Below are 23,996 nucleotides of genomic sequence, written 5' to 3'. Positions count from 1 at the left end.
AGGTATGCATGTCAGCTCAGTAGGTACGCATTTCTGATTAACAGACCCTTTGATGAGCCAGGACCTAATGCATTTTGAATTCTGGCATGTTTCAGCAGTGTAAAAAAAAATAAGTAAAACAAATGGTGTCCATTTCCACAGCAATTGATATGTTGGCATCTCATCTGAAAATCAAGTTTTTGTTTTCTGTTCAAGCATATTTTTTGAATATAATATACAGCAGTCAAACTGAATAATCATTTACAGGGATAGTAATTGTAATGTCTATTATGCTTCTTTTACCTTTTGAGACTCCACAGAATTTATTTATAAAATATGTGCTAGCCCAAATGCGCCGCAAAGGTAGTAGTTCTCTTTTACCAAGCTAAAAACTATTTCTTTAGTTATTTATTAAGGTGAAATTAAGTCAGATGGAACATTAATCTACAACTATAAAAACCTGATGAGCAGCCCCAAAATCTAACTAAGATCAGCATTATTGAATGGAGAATCAATCAATGCAGCTTGGCTTAAGATGAGCAGTTAAGTGGTCAACTTACAGTTTTTGGTAGATAACCTGGTAGTAAAGTATATCATGTAATGTAGAGCAAAACATTAAGTTGCTCTTGCTTAGTACATGACACAATAATTCCTATTACCAGATGGGTGAGTGTTCAAACAGTCAAGTACATATTGCTTTTATAAAGAAACTGTTGAGTTGTTCAAAATGACACATCAATCACGATTATATATACCTTTCACAGTTAACTTAGTGCTGTATGGAACCCCAAAATTTTGTTTTTTCTCAGTTCAAATTTTATTTTACAAATATAGGGAAGGAGGATGATGGCATAAATCCTAGAAACTCGCAGTAATATTTTATGGCAGATACAAAAAAAACTGAGCAGACATACTTAGGATTCATTGATGCTTTTGAACTGGCTCATTACGTGTCATGTATAACAATCCACAAGATAAGAAGGAACAGCTTTCATGCGGTGGAGATGTGCGGTTGGGTAAAAATAAGTATTAAAGCGCAAACTTTCTATGTTGTTTCCGAATGGTTGCCTTATTGTATTCACACTGTGTCTGATAGTCTCTTGGGACTTAAATAAAAAGGACAAAAAAGAGAATTGTATTTTTGTAAAAGATTCTAATACATTTTCTAACCTCAATTAAGAAATGGACCATATATAATTATTGGTATAGGCAGTAGTCAAAGATATGTAATCATTGTTCATAAATAAATGATTATTAAGATATATTAATATGTTTCAATAATAGGCTTCAAGGTTTCCTTGACCTTAAAATATGGAATGAAGGATTTGCTGAACAGGCATTCTATAGATAGGATAGTAACTTGCTAATGCATGGTATAGTTGTAACTGTAAAAGGGCATTACAATATACGCACAGTGACCACCTAAAATAGGGTTTTGCATAGGACAGATGTCATGAACTAAATTCCTCTCGAAGGTTTTGTAAGACTTGTTTCGTATTATTTTTGTTATCTTCTTTTTATATTCTTCTTCTATTTTTGTTCATATTAAATGTTTTACCTTTGTTTGCATCTAAGTGACTCTGCCTATTTTTGACGCACATACATATGTGTTGATCCAATTATTTGAAGTTTGTATTGGCCCTATATTTTATTACAATTTTAATGGAAATCCACAAGAGATAAGCATGTCAAATCTTTAGAAGGACCAAAAAAAAAAGTGGGAAACATACATGATAATCTTAGATGACATGGTAATTGAAATGGTTCATTCACCAAACATAGTTTGCAAATATATACATTATGTTCTTATTAATAAATTAAATTTTATGGATTTGTGTTCATTTTTTTATAGGATTGTTTAATGCTATTTAGTAAATTAAAAGTATGTGGAATTTAATGGGTGGGTAGTCATATGGTAATAGCATTAATAATGTATGACACATATCAAAATGACTGCTCCCCCAGACTTCCTTTTCTATTTTTTATTGACTGTTGTCATTGAAAATGTACTGCACATGATTCGCAAAAAATCATTTATGAAAAGCATGTTTAATATGATACTAAAACCAAACTGATTTCAGAAACAAACAGGAGACATGGTTGGTACCAAATTCCTCTCTGCAGCCCCCCTCCCCTCAGAACGCTCACACCATGTCCGTATAGGCATAGCCCTTTTTGGTGCACCCCAAATGGTTTGAAGAGGTGCCTGGCATATTTCCACACATTGGGGGTGTCTTTCTGGGGTGGCAGCTGCCTGAGTTAATTGGCACTAAGACAGGATGTACTGTATCACTTTGGTTTAGGTTTTACAGCTTTTTAATGAACACTGCTTTATAGATTCTATTGTTGTGTTCTACCGTCCTTTGTTTGATCAGTGCACACACTGTGGATTAATGATTACTTACTTTGCTCTTAGCAGGTCCTGATCTTTAAGGGCTGAGCCTTGCAGGTAGATGACTCTTTGTGACCACATAGGGATCTGAAGAACACGTCTAACCTGCACATCCATCTCAGTAGGACACAAAATTACCACATAATAATCCTGTGAGAAATAGATAAAAAATAGTCTGTATAGATATAAATGTGTACACAAGTAGTGTTTAAGTTGTAAACATCTGACTGCATATATTAATATATTGTTAGGTAAGCATTGAAAAGAGACATGTCATTTGGTAAAATAAAATCTGTGCAGAAAAAGGTTTATACATATTCTATTTGTGGGAAAACCCAAGGCCTTAATCGTTTATTAACAAAACTGTACTTAGAACGCATCTTTTGGAAGATACATATATATACCTGGAGTCTTGGATGTGCATAGAACTCATTTAGGAAATCCATGAGCAGGTCAATCTTCAAAGAGCTGACACATAACACTACATGTTTTTCTGTTTGTGCTCGATGACGACTGTAATTCCCTCCTGACTTTTGTCTTTCCATCCATAAATAGGCAAGCTGCTCAAACTAATACAATAAATATACACTCAGTGGTTGTCAAGTTTTCAGTGCAACATACTATAAAAGTGAGTGTATTCTATACTAGAAGTAAAATACCTGGCTTACATGAAATGAACTGGACTTTGATGACAGATACAAATCAAACCAGCCATCTACTTTAAACAGATACCCATTTTAAAAAAAGTACCTTCTAAATAGGACAGTGATATTTTGAATTAACACTCACAGGCCATTGTTTCAGATTTGTGAACTTCTAAAGCCAATGAGCATTGAAGAGCCGGATGGACAGTAATGGGTTACTGACAGCTTCTGTGACCAAGGTCTGAAGTAAATTTTCTTTAATGAGTATTTGATATGACTGGCCCACTTGTACCATTCGGTAGAAGTTAGCAGTAACAAGCTTTATGATGGACCTTTTATTAACTATCCATAGGCATAAATAACTTCCACTCTTGCCACAGACACTTCAGATACTCAGACCTACCTAGCTGAGGGATGCACAATATGCTAAGTGTGCTTTAGTTCACTATATTAGGGTACCATTTTGCTCAGTTTCGTTTATGGTTGAATGTTGCAATCATACCCAGGTCAATGGGATTTTCTTTTATGTTGAAGATTCTGAATATTGAAGCATTGTTTCTTTTATAAGGTTTTGTTGTTCTGTATTAAATTATCAAGGATATCATAGAAATATATGTAAGTAGGTAAAGTTCAGTATTGCTAAATCTTGCTCACAAGATTATTATAATAGTAATGGCTTTGGGGCATTCTTTTGGGGGCATTCTGTGTATTAAATGTGTTATCGGGCCTCTACTACTGGACTAACAAGAGGGATTTCCAATATAGGGCATAAACATTTAAGTCTGCCATATAATACCGTACAGTCATATCATTTTAGATAAATGTTTCTTTATGTACTGTTAACACCTCCCTGCCTTATCCTTTCAGCTGAATGACATGGTCTTATGTCAAGTTGACCATCACTTCTGAACACCATTGCTGTGGGACAATGTATAGACTTATATAGTAATCCCAGTGGCTATTCTTGCTAAGAAACAGGCACCAGCCAGCAATGAATTACACAAGCCGTGTTTTCAATCACTTCTTATCATGTCCCTAAAAATTAGGACGTTACTACTACTACTTTAGCATTTAAAGAATCAGCTACTTTTAAATGTCTCTAGTTTATCTTATAACAAATTTTAAATGTTAGGTATTTCGTTTTACAATACCTGGATGGGAAGAACAACAAGAGCTACACAGATCATGATGACTACCAGAAGTTTGGAAGGCCAGATTTTTGGCGTCACATCTCCAAATCCCACTGTTGAAAAGGTCACAATACAGAAGTAAAGAGAATCAAAAAGAGATAGATGATTTCCAGCTCGTTCAAGGTGCTGTATCCCACAGATGCTGTTAAAGAAAAGAAGAAAAATAACTTTATGGCCCTCATGCTTTATGGTTTGTCACTATATATATATATATATATATATATATATATATATATATATATATATAATCAAAATAATAGTGTAGTGCAATTAAAAATACAAGATGTATATTCATCTATTCTAGATTAAGATATCTATCCAAGTGGAATTCCAAGTCTCTGAAGACAAAAGGCTAACATATAAGCCAAGTCATATAAGACAGGGACTAACAAACCTTAGTTATAGAAACCATTGACTTCAAGCTTTTCTTTAAACCCTTTAAATGCCCCTTTCTGTGGGTGGAGGTACAGTATGTGCATCTGTTATCTCACTTGTCCCCTGCTTATATTAGGTGTTTTGTGGAAGATGTGTTGTTATCCTTCTAATATTGGTTTTATGTTGTGATATACAATCCTTAAGACATTTGGTGATTTTACTGACATACACTAATCTATATGGGTATTTTAGGGAAGTAAACTGCAAAATTAGACATGTCAAATATACTCTTAAATGTCTTTCAAATGACTCGCCTCTAATCATCATATTGTAGAAATTACAAAGAAAGCAAAGGAAAGTAATACTAAGAGGTAAAACCAGGAAATTATGTTTGGGTAAAGAGCCATTTTCACCTCTCATACAGGACTGGTACATTAGGAAATGGGTCAGTGGCTCTGAAACCCTGACCAGGGATAGCTTTTATATATATATATACTTTCAGGGCTTTCCTTATATCTAAGGATCCGTGTAAAGGGACCCAAGAAGCAAATACCATGGGCCAAGGATTACTACCCCTTTTACCCAGCATTAAAGATGGCCCGTTACATGTTCAATAAAGGAATGTGGCACAAGTGAACCTTCCATTCAGTATCTATGCAGTTTATTTTTTTTTCTCAACAGAAAATAATGATATATTTAAAGGCACCTTTTTACCTACTCAGTTAAATTTAACACCAGAAATAACATTCCTAATACTTTTGAAATACCCAAAACTATCCCAGAGCTAATTATTTAACTGTACATTTTAGCGTCATTCATTTAAAAATATGCTGAAATAAAAGCAGACACTGAGATGTTGTTGCCATAGACAGTGAAAATTCTTCTTAAAAGTGTCTGTGTTGCTTTATGTGATTTGACAAGTTGTATTTGCTTAATAGACTAAGAGCAAATTAACATTTCAACTATAATGTTTGTGGAACAAAGATGTCATGGTCCTTGAAGAAAAATAACCCTCTTGATGTAGCTTCTGCTACCAGAATCAAATGCCTCCCAACACATCCATCACATTTGTATTTTTTTGCCATATGCTACAACACATTTTTTTTAACAAAAGTTTGATGTAGAAACATGTAACTGGCACCTTCTGTTCAAAGTTCCTGCATGAAGCTTTTCACACGCCCATGGTGGCAAGCATTTACTTATTTACTACTCTCTTGCAATAAGACCACCTCTTATTTATGGCCTCTTAATGGCAACTGCATTAACTGTATTTTGCATCTCCTGCCAGCGTCATCTCCAGCACCTTAATGGCATGTGATGCAAGATATACTCATCAATCAGCTCTTTCACATAGGTACTGTGGGTTCCCTGAGCCTGTCACCCTTAGCTGGCTCTCATCATTGCTTTAGTGTGTCTCACTTCCTCAGTACCACTACCACCAACTCCCCCATCTCTAGTGTGCATTGCAAATAGCTTACAATCATGTACAATAAAGTGAAATGTTAGTTAGTTAGTTAGTTAGTTAGCGGTAGAGCCCAAGGTCTCAAGAGTAAGGATGAGGCTAGGCAAACAATAGATGGTTTATGAGAAAATGAAACTGCGTCTGTTCCATACAACAAATAATGCTAAAATCTGGGAGAGTATAAGCTACAGCAGGATATCATTGATATGAGCCACGCTTAATTCCACATCATGGTTGAAAGATAATCTGGCAAAGGGAAGAGTGGCTACAGTCTGTAGAATGGCTAGATTGCAGCCAAGTGGTAATCCAGCTGGCTGTCAAATATTTTAAAATATGTTTTACATACCATCAAGGTACACAAACTGTAATTATTGATGCAGTCTTACTATTACAGACTAATGTTGTTTATTTTTAATAAGCTTCTAACTGCATTACTGTTTATGGAATCTATTTCTGTTGCTCTCATTTGTTGCAAATGATATTCCACTTTGTAGTATGTTTATCTTGGCATACTGGTATTCTCCTTTTGATATTTAGCTTCTTCTATCATATCAGGGATGCAGAATGTTGTTGAGCACCTACTTATTTAGTTAGCATGTAGGTTGGTGTTTTTTTTATTTATTCTTGCAGTAGAGGACATTGAAACATTTGTTATATATCTTGAAATAAACTTTGTAGGGATATTAAATTAGATTAGCAGTAATTTGCTGAAACCACGCATCCTAATCAACTTGTGGGCAAACCACAATATAAACTGTGATCTGCTAGCGCAGATCCGCAAACAGCTTTCTTGTGGGCCCTTAGTAGGAACTTCTAAGTGAAAGTGCTGGGATATGACATCAAATTCTCACACTGCTTTAGTAGACTCCATGAAGATTGCAACAGATCAGCCTGCTGATCCGAGTGTTAGGAAGAGTAACTACCCATCTGTCTTCTCTCTGCTCCTGCAGCTCTTTGGGTCCCACCCAAGTGGGTATTGTCTTCTTTGTGGCGTCAGTGGCCACGTCATAGTCCATCTTGTTCGGCCACATGTCGTACTCAGTTTCTGTGATTCCAGTTTGTGTCCCTGGCCTGTTTGTCACCTGCTTCCGATCAACCAGACTCCTCAGCCTACCTATGCTGCTCTAAAGGCTTTGGAGCCTCCTGTGGATCCTCCTGTGGATCCAGTTTAATCAAGGGCTCTGTGCTACTTACTGTGAGGATTTAGTGTGATGTTATCACGGCTGACCCGTGAGCCGAAAAGGTAGATGGTTCCTAATAGCAGATGGCAACCACAAAGTCCGAGGCGAGGTACAAAAACGATAATCCAAAAACAAGGTCAGGTCACACGCAATGGTCGAGGCAGGCAGCAAGGAACGTAGGTCAAAAATCAGAAGGAAGGATCTGGTACACTAGTAGAATCAATCAGGAACGCTTAGGTACAGAGGCAGTAATAGCTTGATACTTGAGCAATGATCTCTCAGTGGAAGGGGCTTTTATAATTTGAATTTGGCGCCAAAATGACGTCATACTGAGAGACGCGTTGCCATGGCAACGTGTACACAACTCCTACGTTGCCGGCGTCTATCAGCAGTAGCAGGGAGTGGACGCGTCTCCATAGCAACCTGGGACCGCGTCCTCCTCCCTGCTGCTCTCTGCCAGCAGTGGAGGGGGCGTGCCTGCACGCAGCCTCTGCTCGTGTCTGTGTCGGCGAGCAGAGGCTGAGAGGAAACCCGACGCCGAGACCTGCCGACGCTGGAACCGGGGAGAGGGTGAGTTGATTTATGACAGATGTGCCCCTCACTGTTGGTAACAAAGTATCAATACCTACCTGCAAGTGTCCCAGGCTCTCTTCCTACGAACCAGATAGGACCTAACACAGTGTCTCCTGCATAGGACTGTCAGGGACCCCTTCTCTTTTTTTGGTTTTCAAAAAATGTATTACAAAACTTCCATGAATAAAAATATAAATACAGACAAATTTATAAATTATAATTTCATCAATTGGTTATTCTGTACTCTTTCCTAACCAAAGGGGGAAAATATGTTTTTTAATATATTACATAAAAACATACAACCTACATACATGATGTAATAGAGTATCATTTTTGAGTGCCAAGTTGTTAAAATGTCTGGGGATCTAAGGTCTTGAAAGTCAAACTTTATAATAATCTATGAGTCAGTCCGAATAGGGGTATAGAGGAGGGGGAAAAATGATTAAGTATATGAAACTTGGGTTTGTATGTATTTTTCCCAGGGTATTTAATAAGGTCTGTCCAATTTAACCGCTACTAATATATTAATCGCAAAAAGTTGCTGAGATTTGCTGAGAAAGGCCCCCCTCTAAAGTGCAAAGAAAGCAAGGGAGGGCTGGAACATTCTGGCCTGGAAGGCAGGTAAAGCTGAGTGGCCTTAGAAGCCCCCGTCCAGCAACTAACATTTGCACTGGCACATGTATTTACACACACTCTCTAACACTTACACACATATAATCAATCATGCTAACAAACACACACACTCCCTCTAACACACCCTTGCCAGCATGGCACTGAAAGTAAGAAGGGTTTAAAAAATAAAAGTAAATGAAGTACATTAATTTAAATTTTAAACTATTAAAATAAGAACATGCAAAATGTCTGACACAAACAGAAAACAGATCTCACACATATTTCCATACTGAAAATTAAAATGGAAACCAAGCATGTGGTAGCAATGAAGGGATGGGTCCAGATAACCTCTGGCACTCTTAAGAGTCACATCAATGTAGAGGGGTGAAAATTTAAAAAACAGAGGCATATAACACTTTCCACCTCAAAGAAAAAAGTTTAAGCAAGCTCTTATTTTATGTGCGTTCTGAAATTTGCGATGCAAGACATGTTATTTATGTTTCAACACAAGCAATGTTTGGTAAGTATGGTAAATTCTGTGACCAAAATAGGTTACATTTAACTTGTGGGGACATTTTGGTTGAATTGTATTAGGTGAAAAGATCTCATAATTTCTACACTGGTATTCACAGAAAGGGGCAGCTTGACCACCATAAAGTCTTCACCTGCAAGAAGACCAAATCCCAAATTACTTATTGTATGGAGGCAGGCTTATTGTTAATTTTATACATATTAAAGGTTGTTTGTTAACCAATGGGGCATTAATTAATATAATAAGTAAAATAGGCACTGTAATTAATTTAATAAAAGCATTGCTTAAAATAAAATTAAAACAGAATCATAATTTTATTATAGAATGGATTTAATTAACTGGTTATTTGCAGAGTATATCGGAACATGATGTAATCGTATTCCTGGGCATAAAAAGCATGTTTCTTATGGTAGCAAAAAGGCAATTAACTACAATACAATCAATTACACCAAAATCTAATACAATGAAGAATTGCCAGCATTTTTATTATGAAAGCACCAAGGCAGATGGTGTAATGTCAACACTACAATACACTTGCGCTAGCACTAAATTGCATTTTGACCACACTGAAACTAAATCCATTCTGAGCTTGTATTAATGGTAACTGAATACTTTGATAAAAAGAACACAAATACAAAACTGTTTAATTTACAATATAAAAAGGCTGATATGGAAAGAACAATATTTCATTTTTGGTACATTTGTTTTTGGGCAACAAGTTTCGTTTCCTGGCCGTTTTTGATTTGGAGCGACAATTAGGGGGAGTTCCTAAAGGAGGGGGTTCCCTGAGACCTTTTGGACTCCCCTTTCATTATAGAAATTTATTAAAAAGTAGGCTCCTGTAGTCCCCTGGAGCAGGTCTGAATTTCCCCAATATGATTTATAATAATGCCTTGTTTTGTCACCAATATTTGTTTATCAATGAATATGTGATATGATAAAAATATAATAAAAAATTGTCCACAAATTACAGGTTTGGGCAACTGTCTCAATCGACTCAAAATGGCTGCTGCAGTCCCTGTCATTATAGTAGTCACTACATCTTCTCTAATCCACCCCGCAACCGTATGTTTTCTGCATTAAAAAAAACTCTTTGTCAGGGGCTCGGTCCATACAGATGACTGTAATGACCCAGAGCGCCCAATGATGGAATTCAGGAGTTATTGCGCAGTAGCGGAGTTGAACAGGGCCTGGTGCTTTTTCTTCTCTTTTTATTGTAGGTTGTTTGCATATTTGGCCTTAGAATTATTACATTATATATACAGTATGTATATGTTTTCACAAGAAAAAAAATAATGTCTAATTTATCTGGATACATGAAACATGGAAAATTGTAGTGTAACAAACATGGTAAAACTGGCCATCTTTCTTTAGACTAAGAAAGATGGCCAGTCATAAAGGCATTATTGCATGAATGCTATATTTAAAGCATTCTGTATTAAAAGTATTATGTTTAACGTTTTCAGATTTTTATTTAGAATTTTAAGTACTACCACCACATTATTCTAAGAGTATAATCAAGGCATTTATTGCAAACCTTCTACATCTTCTCATAATCCCCCAGCCAAGGTTGCACTACATACTATTGTCTAGCTAAGCAGTGATATGTAACACACTTCCTGCTCCTTGTGTACATCAGTTTAAAAGACTGAACATAATGACATTTTTAAACATGGTGGCAGCAACATGGCAGGTTTTACATGCAGCACATAAAGTCAGTGGCAAGAGACCATTCCCACAGAAATCACTGGGTGCACTTTCCACACATGAACATGGGTCTTAACATCAGTTGGAAAATTACTAGACTCTAAGAGCCTGATAAGGTTATAATAAAACTGATACCTCATTGGGCACATGCGTTAAACACTGTCAAAACAATGAATTCAATTTCTTGAATTCAACCAAAAATATTTATTTCCTCCCAGAAAACAAAACAAGTAACAGATTTCTTGTAGGTGTGATTGAATCTTTTTATAGAAACCATTCATTAAATTATTGTCTTTATAAAGTAATGACAGATTTTAAACTATTGCAATTTCACATCAATTTGTGTACACACTAATTAATTAATTGGGGTGTTATTTTCCCTCCTAGGTATGGAGAGGAGTAATGATTATTGATTATAATTTTTTAATATAAAGAATGTCTCACAATGTGGTGATTAGCTTATGACTAAGCATGTAAGTGCAAATTTGTCAAGCTATTGTTTTTGTTCTGCTGTGGTGTATTTTACTCCATGTGAATATCATTAAACGCTTAAAAGCATTGGATTGACACCCTCAGACTCCATAGTTTTGCTTCCTTTTGGTGTTCTTACTGACATGGAAAGATGGAAAGATGGAAAAATTGATGGACAAATCAGTGCACAGCAAGGTGCACATTAGCCCATGCCATTAACAATTACTTTTGATCAAGACTGTGAGGTCTATATTGATATCTAGTTATCACAATACACAAGTGGTGAGTACATTTGACTCACCAAATATTCATCCCTCCCACCTGAATCATGGCCAGTTTAGCATCCAAGTAGACAGCTTGAGTCTCCTTCAGGCATTAGACAATTTAAAATAGACTTGCACATTCATTTTTGGACAAATGTGTTTTCGTGCTAAATGTTACCTTTCGTTCATTTGTTCAAGTTAATGAATGAATGCAACATTTAATGAAAGAAACAAAAAAACAAATGTGCACAATACGAAAATCTTTGTTCATTCATTCCATTGCCGTGGCCGTCATTTTAACTATACAAAGAGGAGGAAAATCTAGCCATGTTGCTATCACTAAGTAGAGGGACATTGAGTAAGATGACCTCCATTTGTCCAATTAGCTCACTCCTGTCACATCATGTTGAGGGCTTGTCCAATGGCTGTGCCATATCTTTCAAAGAAAAAAAAAGCAGACTAGTAATGAAGAGAGCTTATATAAGAGCAGAGCAGACAGGGGATCAGTTCATTTCACTGTGGCTGCTTTATGTGACATTCCTGTGCTGCATCTAAGCATTTTACAGAGTGAGATTCTTCTATGTAAGACTTGGTGAGCCTCAGCCTGCCATTTCTCACAGTGTCTAAGACTCTCTAAAGTTTTGATTTAATTTAACCAGTCCACTACCACTACCCTATAACTCTAAGCTAATTTTGACCCTCTTTCTTCCATCCATTGGTCTCAAATCCCTTATTTAACTTCTTCTACACATTTGTTTATTGTTTCTATGGCAACCTGACGAATGGGATTTCTGGAAAAAAAATGTTGGACGAATTTCGTTGAATACAAAGACGGAGACAAATTTCATAGAATGGGAAGAACCCCCCCCCCCGAAAACAAACATGAACTTTCAGTTGGTGTCCAAGTCTAATTTAAAGTTCAATTGTAAGGTATGGTGGATCTAGCCTGTCTATACTCCCTTAAGAGTTCCAAGTAGCCTACCATGCATTCCTAGGTATGTTTTTGTAATATGTTTGAACAATCTTGGTCACCAAAGTAATTTTACATGGGCAGCAGGAAAACAAATGGTAATTTGAAATATTGAATCTCTGTGGTTGTGGCAGCACCATGAGATTTTTGAGGGAAAAGGCAAGCTTTCTGGCTTGTCTGGTGTCTGTAGATGAGTGTTTAATAATGCTTCTACTCCCTCTCTTAATTTTAAGTGGAAGGGTTTTCCATCACCTTTACAAACCATAACTTGTGTTATTGGCATTCTAATTAAGGCGGCAAGCTTATTTGGAATCAATACACAAGATAAATACATGAAAAAAATGTACGTTTTATTTATTTCCTTTTTTTAAAAAAAAAGCTATAGAAAGCAAATTCAAATTAGAGTTTTTAATGTATTTTTTTATGGGACATTGACGATTATGCATCATTTTCTTTCTGATTCTACTGATGAAGGCAGTAAACTTAATTACAATGTTTGTGCAGTCACAGAGTAAATGGCAGCTCAACTTGTATATATATATATATATATATATATATATATATATATATATATATATATATATATATATATATATATATGAGACTCCCTCCTTAAGTAGAGACAGGCAGGGAGGACGAAAATGAGGCAGAAATCTAGATAACAGATAACTTGGGCGTACCTCCTGAGTGGTGGGCTGGTCTGCCTGCTGGTGTAGGAACAGGGCCTGTAGATCATTGATTTCCCTCCAACCGGCAGTGTGCCTGACCTCACTGCTGAATGCCAGGATGTGTCATATCCTGGAGCTCAGCATTACTCACTGGCAGCATCACAAGGGTGCGCTGAAACGCAAGGCCTGATGCTAAGGTGGCAAAAGTCCTTACATAAACCCTATTCTACACTGCTGTGATCAATTATAAGACTGCCAACAGGTGCTTTTACTACCAGTCTGTTATGTTTGATATCTCTGTTTGAATACAGGTGACTCAATTAAGTGTATCTTATAGATAATGTCAAGTTAGGGGGACACTATGGAGGGCTGTGTTGAGTCAGTACAGTCCTCCATAGTTTATTTCTGCACCACACTTCCTTTAAAGGTTCAGTACCATGTAGTAAGGACAGTGATGGAGAGGGGGCGGTCTGGGTTAGGCCTAAGGTAAATAGATTACTGCCAGAGTCCATGCAAAATGTACATTAAAAAAGACAAATGTAGTCTCCTCTGATACAAAAAGGAATGCATATCATACAGTGACCCCATAATAAGTGCATTCTACATTGAAAGTACATTGAATCAATTTGATGATCACTGTCACACAAATGCATGCAGATGAATGCCTAAGACTCATTTGTAGTTCATCTGAACAGCTGCCGGGAATGACTTTATCTATTATCAGGAGTGGGAAATACCAGCCTATTCCTATTAATAACTATCAGATGAAAAATCTATTTTTTTTCGCATGCAAAAAATATGTTTTCTAAGTTAAAAGCCATAAACCTGTCAATGGTTTTCATTTCCTCCACTTCTTACAAATTGTATTCAATTCTCTAGAAAATTATTATTATTATGTATACGATTTTTTTTATTATTTATTCTCATATTGCCAACACATCCTGAAACATGAAATGCAGACTTTTGGCAGAGAATGTCAAACCAGTACAGTATATGAATGGAGCTACAATCTGACCTTGAGACTCTTGAAATACTAATTCTTTAATAGCAAATAATGAAGATTCTACATAGTGACTATCCAAATAATGTGTTACCCAAATGGCTATAATACAGGTCCTCATAGAAATCCAGACTAGCTGTTATTTAAGCATAAACTTAATCAGATGGTCATTTCAGGAACAACATAACGTAATGCATATAACCATTACCCTGAACATTGAGAACTCTGGTAAATATACTGTAGTTCTTAATAAGCTCAGACATATCTATATCATTCCTGTATGAAACTAGTGAAATTAGAGTAAAATCAGCCCCCACTTTGAACCCAGTGTTGTTAGCATCATGTTGCTTCTCTTTGTGACTGGAAGCAATGCTATGAGTTATCTGGTTCTTCAGAACATTTACTGCCTTTGGGGAGAGAAAAAGCCCTTGAGTGAAACAGAGAGTCCCTTTTTTGGTTTAGTTTGATGTTGGGTGTGCTCCAGAGTATTCAGCTCTGTCTAGGTGTTGATCATAATTAAGATGAGGCGCCACAGGGTCATTTTTTTTAAAACTCTTTTCATTAATTTTAAACAGAAAAAAACAACATAATACCCCATCTCCCTCCTTATATACGTAAGAGAACAGTACATGATCACATAGACAGGAGACAATTGGCATAAGAGTCTTAACCGTACGTATCCAACTGGTCAAAAATGTGTGGTATGACAAGGTGCAGGTGGGTAATGTAGAGAAGGACATCATCCTCAAAAGCAAAAACCTTTTTATGGGCAATCACACTAATGTCCAGGACAGTACGAGATAAAAGAAATAATTGCAACAGAGGATCCAGTGCTAAATTAAAGAGCAGTGGTGAAAGGGGGCATCCCTGCCGCACACCCCGCTCCATAGTAATCGGAGGAGAATCCAATCCATTAGTCGTAATGACCGTAGAGGGATCGCAATACAACTGCCGAATCAGCGTTAGAAAAGTTTGGCCAAAGTGTTGGAATTTCATAACAATAAACAAGTGAGACCAGGAGACCTGGTATCGCTGTCTAGAAAAAGTGTGTGGGCATCAGACATATGGGGTCCCCTGCTGTCCCAGCACATGAGGGGGTACCCAAGAACAGACCTAAAGTGGGACATTGGTAAAGCAACTAGATACAAAAGAGCCATGACCCGAATAACACAAACACGAAAAGAACAGAAACAATAAGATAAATACAAATAAAAAGATTCATAACCATAAACCTGATGTGCCTCTAAACGTGCAACGTCACCCATGAGGAGGATCTCGCCAAGCATTATGTCAGGAGCAGTCTCTGTGAGGTGGAAGCTGTAGTACGGGATTGTTACGTTTGCAAAGGTGTGGAAACCAGGATGCAGGAAACAAACGGACCTGTCTCTTCTTAGTCAGATAGTCCAGGTTTAGGAGCAGAGAAGTAAACGAGGTCAGGAATCAAGCCGAGGTCGGTACCAGGTATCAGGCAGAGAATGGTCAAAACAAGCCGGGTCAGGAGCTGAGAGGTTAACGTGGTCAGGAATCAAGCCAAGGTCGGTAACAGGCAGCAGGCAGAGAATGGTCAAACAATCCGGGTCAGGAGCTGAGAGGGTAACGTGGTCAGAATTCAAGCCAAGGTCGGTAACAGGAATCAACATAGACAGGTAAACACCAGGTAGATACAGCAGCTAGTTGTAAAAACAACTGAGCACTGAACTGGTGTCAGTGCTCTGCTTTTAAACCTGCCGCCCTTCCAGATCCCGCCCCCAACTATGATGACGTCCAATGGACGTGTTTCTCCTCCATAGGGGTAGAGGATTGACAGGGGGGCGTGTCCTGTGACACCGTGGGTGTCCATCACTGTGCGGCGGTTCATTCTTGTGAACCGCCGCGGAAGAGGACCCTGTGCAGCTGGATCGTCCCGGGAGGGGTAAGTACCGAGTACCCGCCACTCGGGGGTACTCGGGAGATGCACTCCGCACCGGAGCGCGACGCCACGAGCACCCGGGCGACGCGTCCCGGACGGGGCTGTGACGCCGCGGGTACTCGGGCGATGCACTCCGCACGGGAGCGCAACGCGGTGAGTCCCCCCGGACCGTACTCTGGCCGGGATCGTGACAGGCTCCCCTCCTGAGGAGGGGCCTCCGGCCCCTCAAGGGTCCAGGGCGACTGGGATGACCAGAGTGAAATGCCTTTATCAGGTCTTCCGCGTGTAGTCCACGGGCGTCTTCCCATGAATTGTGACTGACATCATATCCCTTCCACTGGATGAGGTATTGAAGGCATCCTCGTTGTCGCCTGGAATCCAAGATGCTGGCTATCTCATATTCCTCCGTATCGTCTATGGTAACCGGAGCTGGAGGATCGGGACTGCGTCCCGGGAAAGGATTAGCGTGGTAAGGCTTCAGCAAAGATACATGAAAGACAGGATGGATCCTCATCGTCGGGGGTAATTGTAGTTCGACAGTCACTGATGAGGGTGTGTTTACCACGACATACGGTCCTACGTATCTAGGTCCTAATTTTTTAGTGGGACAGCACAGTTTGAGATGGACAGTTGATAACCATACTTTGTCTCCTGGTTTGTAGACTGGGGCAGCGGAACGCCGTCTGTCTGCTTGTGCCTTATATCGCTCTTGTGCTCTATGGAGGGTGTTGCGTAACATCTTGTGTGTCTCGAGTATGTTCTTTACACGTTCCGTCACAGAAGGGACCGCACTACGGATCGGAGAACCAGGAAGCATGGACGGATGTAGTCCGTACATCGAAAAGAAAGGAGAAAAACGTGTGGAGGAGTGGATGTGATTGTTGTACGCAAATTCGGCGATGGGGAGCATCTCATACCAGTCATCTTGGAGATGGGTGGAAAAGCAGCGGAGGTACTGCTCTAGCGTTTGATTAGTCCGCTCCGTTTGGCCGTTGCTTTGTGGATGGAATGATGTAGACAGGGAGCGGTGGATGTGGAGTGTGTCACAGAAGGCCTTCCACACTTTTGACGTAAATTGAGTTCCCCTATCTGACACGATAGTCACTGGTAATCCATGTAAATGAAATATGTTGCGCATAAAAAGAGAGGCTGTTTCAGTAGCTGAGGGTAAGCGTTTGGCTGGTATGAAGTGGCCCATTTTCGTGAACCTGTCAACTACTACCATGAGGGTGGTGTGACGATGCGACACGGGTAGGTCTGTGATGAAGTCAATCGACAGGTCTGTCCAGGGTGTCGCGGGAACCGGGAGTGGGCACAGAAGACCAGCCAGCTTGTTCCGAGTGCCTTTGGCCCTGGCGCAAACTGTACAGGATCGAACGAATCGAAGGACGTCGTTGCGTAGTGTGGGCCACCAAAAAGATCTGTTGATCAGGTCCAGGGTCTGGGTCATACCACCATGTCCTGCTGCTGGTGTGTCATGGCAGTGTTGTAGAACCTGGAGACGTGCGGCAGGAGGTACATAAAGCAAGTCTCCACGGTAGTAGTACCCGTTCTTCTTGCGTAATTGGAGGTGCTCTGGAGGGACGGTGTCAGATGCTTGGAAGTGGAACAAGTCCCAGAAAGAGTGGGTAACAGCCAAAAAATGCCCGGGCCTTAACACGGTCTCCTCGTCTTGTTGATGAGACGAGGATACGTCACACATGCGGGACAGTGAGTCCGCCTTGGTGTTCTTTGAGCCTGGTCTATAGGTGATATGAAGTTGGAATCTGGTGAAGAACAAGGACCATCTTGCGAGTCTAGGTTTCAGCCGTTTGGCGGTCCTGTAATACTCCATATTTTTATGGTCGGTGAAAACGGTAATGGGGTGTTGCGTCCCCTCCAACAGATGTCTCCACTCTTCCAGTGCTAGTTTCATGGCTAACATCTCTTTTTCTCCGACCCCGTAATTCCGTTCTGCAGGGGTCATAGTACGCGAGAAGAAGGCTACCGGGTGGAGTTGATTGTCGCCGTCGGCCCTTTGTGAGAGAACAGCACCAACCGCGTTGTCAGAGGCATCAACCTCCAACGTATATGGCTTTTGGTGTATCGGATGGATCAATATGGGGGCTGACGTGAATCGTTCCTTCAGAAACAGAAAGGCTCTCTGTGCGTCTTCAGACCAGTGGAATTTTCGTTTGACGGACGTGAGAGCGGTGATGGGCTGTATGACTTTAGAGAAGTTGCGGATGAACTTCCGATAAAAGTTCGCAAAGCCGACAAACCTTTGGACACTCTTTCGGTCCGTCGGGGCGGGCCACTGTAGGATGGCCTGTACCTTCTTTGGGTCCATCTCCACTCGTGTAGGTGTCAATATGAAGCCCAAGAATTCCACGGTCTGTGTTTCAAACACGCACTTCTCGGGTTTTGCGTATAGTTCATTTTCTCGGAGACGTTCCAACACCCTGGAAACATGTTCTCTGTGTTCAACCAGCGAGGGTGAGTAGATCAGTATATCATCGAGATAGACCACAAGAAAACGATCTGAACACGTCGTTCATGAAATGCTGGAACGTGGCTGGGGCGTTGCATAGCCCGTATGGCATTACTAGGTACTCGTAATGTCCATACCGGGATCTGAATGCTGTCTTCCACTCATGCTCCTCTTTTATCCTCACCAGATTGTATGCGCCTCTCAGGTCAATCTTGGTGAAGTAGGAGGCAGTGCCAACTCGTTCCATAAGTTCTGGGATCAACGGCAGTGGATATCGGTTCTTTACTGTCACTTTGTTCAGTTCCCGGTAGTCGACACAAGGACGTAATCCCCCGTCCTTCTTGGGAATGAAGAAAATCCCTGCTCCAGCAGGGGAAGTGGATGGTCGGATAAAGCCTTTGGCTAGATTCTCGTCGATGTAGGCCTTGAGGGTGACGAGTTCAGGTTCGGACATAGGATACAAACGACCGAACGGAATAGGGGCTCCTGGGAACAAGTCAATCGGACAATCGTACTCCCTGTGGGGTGGCAACCTGTTGGCTGCTTTTTTCTCGAACACATTGGCAAATCGGCTGTAATGGCTTGGAATCGTGGGTATCGGAAGGGAGCTGTAGTCGTGTGCTACATTGATGGATGGAGGCGGTTTGTGTGAAGAAGGGTCTTTATTGATACGAAACGACACGGAGTTGAATGTCCAGTCAATGTGAGGGTTTTGAGTCCGTAACCAGGGGAGTCCCAAGATGACCGGAAACACAGGAGAGGGTATAACATCGAACGATATGTGCTCCGTGTGATCAGGATCGACGTGCATGTGCAAGGGTGATGTCTCTGTGGTGATGGGACCGGACTGTAGAGGTCGTCCGTCCACTAACTGGAGCAGTAGAGGTGTTGTCTTCTTCTGGACAGGTATGCCGTGTTGACGGATCACGTCGGTGTCAAGTATGTTACTGCTGGCACCCGAGTCAATCATAGCTGCGAGAGCGACGGTATTCCCCTTCCACTGTAATGTAATGGAGAGGGACAAATGATGTGGTAAATGTGGAGAAACACCATGGGTGGCCGGAATAGTTAATGAGGGTAGCTTACCCCGGGATGGTCGTCTCTTATTTCGGCACTCATTGGCGTAGTGGCCTTGGGTACCACAATATAGGCAGAGATCAAGAGACCGACGTCGGTCCTTCTCGGCACCCGATAAAGGACCTCGGATGAGTCCCAACTGCATAGGTTCCTCTTGGGTGTGGTTTTCGGTGGTGGTCTGGCGGTGGACCAGGTGTGAGAAGGAGAGGCTAAGCGTTCGGCCTTTCTTTCCCTTAACCTCCGGTCGATTTGTATACACAGAGTGGCAAAGTCTTCCAAAGAGGACGGGATAGCGGAACAAGCAAGTTCATCTCGTATCGGATCCGATAGGCCCAGCCGGAACTGGTCATGCAAAGCCGACTCGTTCCATGTTGTCTCGAGGGAGACTCGTCGGAATTCGGCTATGTAGTTCTCTACTGGACGTTTCCCTTGACGAAGGGCTCTTAAGGCACTGGTGGCGGACGTGGTCTGGAACGGATCGGCGTATAGTGCATCCATGGCCTGCCGGAAGGTGTTCCATGTGCCAAGTACCGGACTATTGGTACGGATCAGATGATGGGCCCAGAGTTGGGGTTCTTCGGACAGGAGGGCTATGACCGTGTGAATCTTGATGTAGTCATTAGCATAAGTTCTAGGTTTGAGACCAAACAATATTTGGCATGAGGTTATAAAGGTCTGGTATTTTGTACGGTCTCCGGTGTACTTGTCTGGCAGGGGCACTTGTGGTTCCAGCGCTGCTGCTCCTTGCAGTACTGGAGGCTCAGGCACCTCGACTGGTACTGGAGGCGGGTTGCCGGGTACCTGGAGAGCACCTTGAATTTGTACAATCTGTTGCTGCTGTTGATTTTGTCCAGTTTGGATCTCATGAAGGGATTGTGTAATTGCCGCATCTGTTGGGCGAGAGCAGCAACAGCATCGGCTAATCCTGCGGTTTCCATGAGGGCTCAGTTGTTATGTTACGTTTGCAAAGGTGTGGAAACCAGGATGCAGGAAACAAACGGACCTGTCTCTTCTTAGTCAGATAGTCCAGGTTTAGGAGCAGAGAAGTAAACGAGGTCAGGAATCAAGCCGAGGTCGGTACCAGGTATCAGGCAGAGAATGGTCAAAACAAGCCGGGTCAGGAGCTGAGAGGTTAACGTGGTCAGGAATCAAGCCAAGGTCGGTAACAGGCAGCAGGCAGAGAATGGTCAAACAATCCGGGTCAGGAGCTGAGAGGGTAACGTGGTCAGAATTCAAGCCAAGGTCGGTAACAGGAATCAACATAGACAGGTAAACACCAGGTAGATACAGCAGCTAGTTGTAAAAACAACTGAGCACTGAACCGGTGTCAGTGCTCTGCTTTTAAACCTGCCGCCCTTCCAGATCCCGCCCCCAACTATGATGACGTCCAATGGACGTGTTTCTCCTCCATAGGGGTAGAGGATTGACAGGGGGGCGTGTCCTGTGACACCGTGGGTGTCCATCACTGTGCGGCGGTTCATTCTTGTGAACCGCCGCGGAAGAGGACCCTGTGCAGCTGGATCATCCCGGGAGGGGTAAGTACCGAGTACCCGCCACTCGGGGGTACTCGGGAGATGCACTCCGCACCGGAGCGCGACGCCACGAGCACCCGGGCGACGCGTCCCGGACGGGGCTGTGACGCCGCGGGTACTCGGGCGACGCACTCCGCACGGGAGCGCGACGCGGTGAGTCCCCCCGGACCGTACTCCGGCCGGGATCGTGACAGGGATACACCAGATTAGGACCCTCCTGGTTCATGTGAAAGTTTCCTCTGATCCATGAAGGATGCAGCCTTGGCATCATGGACAATCTGTAGCTTCGCAGGGTACATAAGGGTGAATTTTACCTTATGGTGAAACAATTGCCTGCATAATGGGGTGAATTCCTTGCATTTCGCGGTCACCAATGCGGAGTAGTCCTGGAACATAAAAACTCTATGCGACCCCAAAAGAAGTTCCGGGAGCCTTCTATATTCCTGCAGAATCCTTTCCTTATCCTGGAAGTTGAGCAGGCGGATTATCACTGGTCTAGGTTTGGAGTTGGGATCCCTGCGATCCGGGCCCATTCTGTGAGCTGGAACACACGTCCGTAAGTGCAGCTGGGGTCAACCTCCGTGAGATGCGGTCGGGCGGCAGATGGGGAGAACTGACGGCCAGAGGATCTGGTCCAGCGAACAGCCCCACACGGTGTAGACACCTCGTAGACACGGTGCACTGCGTGGGAGCAAGGCCTCACGCTAGCGGTAATGGTCTGGGCCCACTCTCAGGCCAGACTCCCGGGGTGGAGAGCCACAATGACCACCAGCTTATCCCGTGCAGCACAATGAAGTGTGCTATGAGGGGGAGCCGCTGCTAGGGCCCGATGGATGACTTCAAATGTAATTTTAAGGGAAACTGATCACACTGTGATATTAGAAATAGATGCTTATAATATTCTAACTTTTTGGTTGTTAGTATCTAATGCATGACTTCAAGAAAATATCTATTTTAAAATGAAATATAAAATATAAATAAATTCTATAACTTTCTCTTATGCTCTTTGTAGAACACCTTGCATTTTTGATGCTAGGTGCATTTCATACATTATTTACTGATTTCATTTTAGATTAATTTTATTAACCCTTTACATACATAATGCAAGAACTATATCCTACAACATAATATTAATGAAAATGAAAAATAATGGAATTATCAATTACTAGAAGTAACTATATGCTACAATATAATATTAATGAAAATGAGAATAATGGAATTATCAATTACTAGAAGTTTTGCAAAGCATCATTAGCTATTAAAATAGATTTGTGATTTTAAATATATATAACCCTCTTCCGTACAATAATCACAACAATCAACTATTAAATGAGAGTTCTAAAAAGTCATCAAAAGCATTAATTCAAATTATCAAACAGTGTGTGAAAGAAAGTCATACTTTATTGCTTTTAATTTACAAATTACACAAATTACATTTCAAGGAGTGTAGGCAATTCAAGGAAATGTTAAAGTTTGTATCAAATGAAAAGGATTATCCACATTTAATTGTATTCCACAATAAGTCTATGCAAAAAAGTAAACATAATGTATGCTAATGTGCACAGAAAATTACATAATTCAGAGATATGATGTGTAACCTTTCATGTGATCGTAGACCATGGAACATCCCAGTGTATCCTTACACTGGTTTTTCAATTATTATTAAGTAGTTAAAGTTAACTTGATTACTGCTTCATTTAAAATGTATTTGCACCCTCTCTAACATCTACTTTTTTGTAATAAAGATCATTCATTATTAGCCACATACCCACATATATGGCACTCATAAATGTTAATTTGAAGCACTCACTGTAATTTTTGATATTTTCTGGGGCACATTTAGATATAGCATATTTGGATATAGTACATTTTCTTGAAACAACCATGTTCAAACAATATACAGAAACCAAAATATTGCTTTTTGAGAAGTTGCAGCTGCAACCAAGCCTAGTGCCTGGTTTGTAAGCAAATTAAAACATGCAGGGTAACAAAGGCTTCAACATACAGTATATTTCTTTTTGCAGGGATTGCACCTTGCTGAGGATCTACAGTGTGGTATATCTTATAGCATGTGCTCATTGTCCCAATTCAGGACATTATGTGACCAGACAAAGGACAGATACACTTGTAGGAGAGCAATTCTGCCAAAACTGACAAGGTTACATTTCCCCTCCGCACCCTTACACAAATCCTTTAAAATCTTTTGTATCTTATTGTTTCTTGACATTTCTGGTTCAAATGAATAGTGTGCTTTGAAGTAGAGATCTACAAAGTTTGAAAAACATTTCTGCGTCAACTAAATACTAATTTATATAACATGCTGAAAAATGAAGCCAGTGATTTGTTCTGGATCAGTGGTTAGAAGAAGTCATTAACAGCAGTGCCAGCATCATATGGTCCAGACTTTAGTGCCCCTTTAATGCCTGAGTGTATTTACCGTATTTGCTCGATTATAAGACGACCCCCCAAAATCTGAATATTAATTTAGGAAAAAAAAAGAAAAAGTCTGAATATAAGACGACCCTATAGGAAAAAAGTTTTACCAGTAAATGTTAATTCATGTAAACTATTACATTTTTTAATAAAAGCTATGATTGAGAAAAATATGTTGTTTTTATTTCCTTGTATTTTCCAACCTGCCCCCCAGTTATGCACATCTGCCCCTAGGCTTGCCACTCCAATATGGCACTGTGGCCCATGATATACCTTTTAACCCTCTATATGCCACTGTGCCCCATGATATGCCTTTTAACCCCCTCTGCCTCCAGAAATGCCTTATACCCCTATATGCCACTCTGGCATTTAGGGGATTAAAAGGCATATTATGGGGCAGAGTGGCATATAGGGAGGTATAAGGCATTTCAGGAGCCAGAGTGGCGTTCAGTGGGTTAAAAGGCATTTCATAGAGCACTCTGCCTCCAGAAATGCCCTATGCCCCCATTTAACACTCCCCCCCACACACACACACACTTACCGGTGCTTCCAATTT

At 40.8% G+C, this 23,996-nt stretch overlaps 1 protein-coding gene across 3 annotated transcripts in view; it reads right to left on the bottom strand.

Annotated features, from left to right (window-relative positions):
• LOC149284420 (potassium channel subfamily T member 2-like) overlaps positions 1-23,996 on the bottom strand; it is a 182,700-nt gene that overhangs the window by 48,152 nt on the left and 110,552 nt on the right. For all 3 annotated transcript variants that reach the window (XM_089496717.1, XM_089496718.1, XM_089496719.1), the window contains exons 9-11: positions 4,167-4,347; positions 2,776-2,940; positions 2,385-2,521 (exon numbers count right to left, since the gene is read on the bottom strand). In XM_089496717.1, coding sequence (XP_089352843.1) covers positions 2,385-2,521; positions 2,776-2,940; positions 4,167-4,347 — 483 coding nt within the window. The remainder of the gene's footprint in view (positions 1-2,384; positions 2,522-2,775; positions 2,941-4,166; positions 4,348-23,996) is intronic.

Source organism: Sceloporus occidentalis, unplaced genomic scaffold (genome assembly GCF_023333645.1).
Source record: "Sceloporus occidentalis isolate IW3139 unplaced genomic scaffold, rSceOcc1.0.p SCAF_93, whole genome shotgun sequence".
Lineage (NCBI taxonomy): Eukaryota > Metazoa > Chordata > Lepidosauria > Squamata > Phrynosomatidae > Sceloporus > Sceloporus occidentalis.
This window is presented reverse-complemented; position numbering and strand designations above follow the sequence as displayed.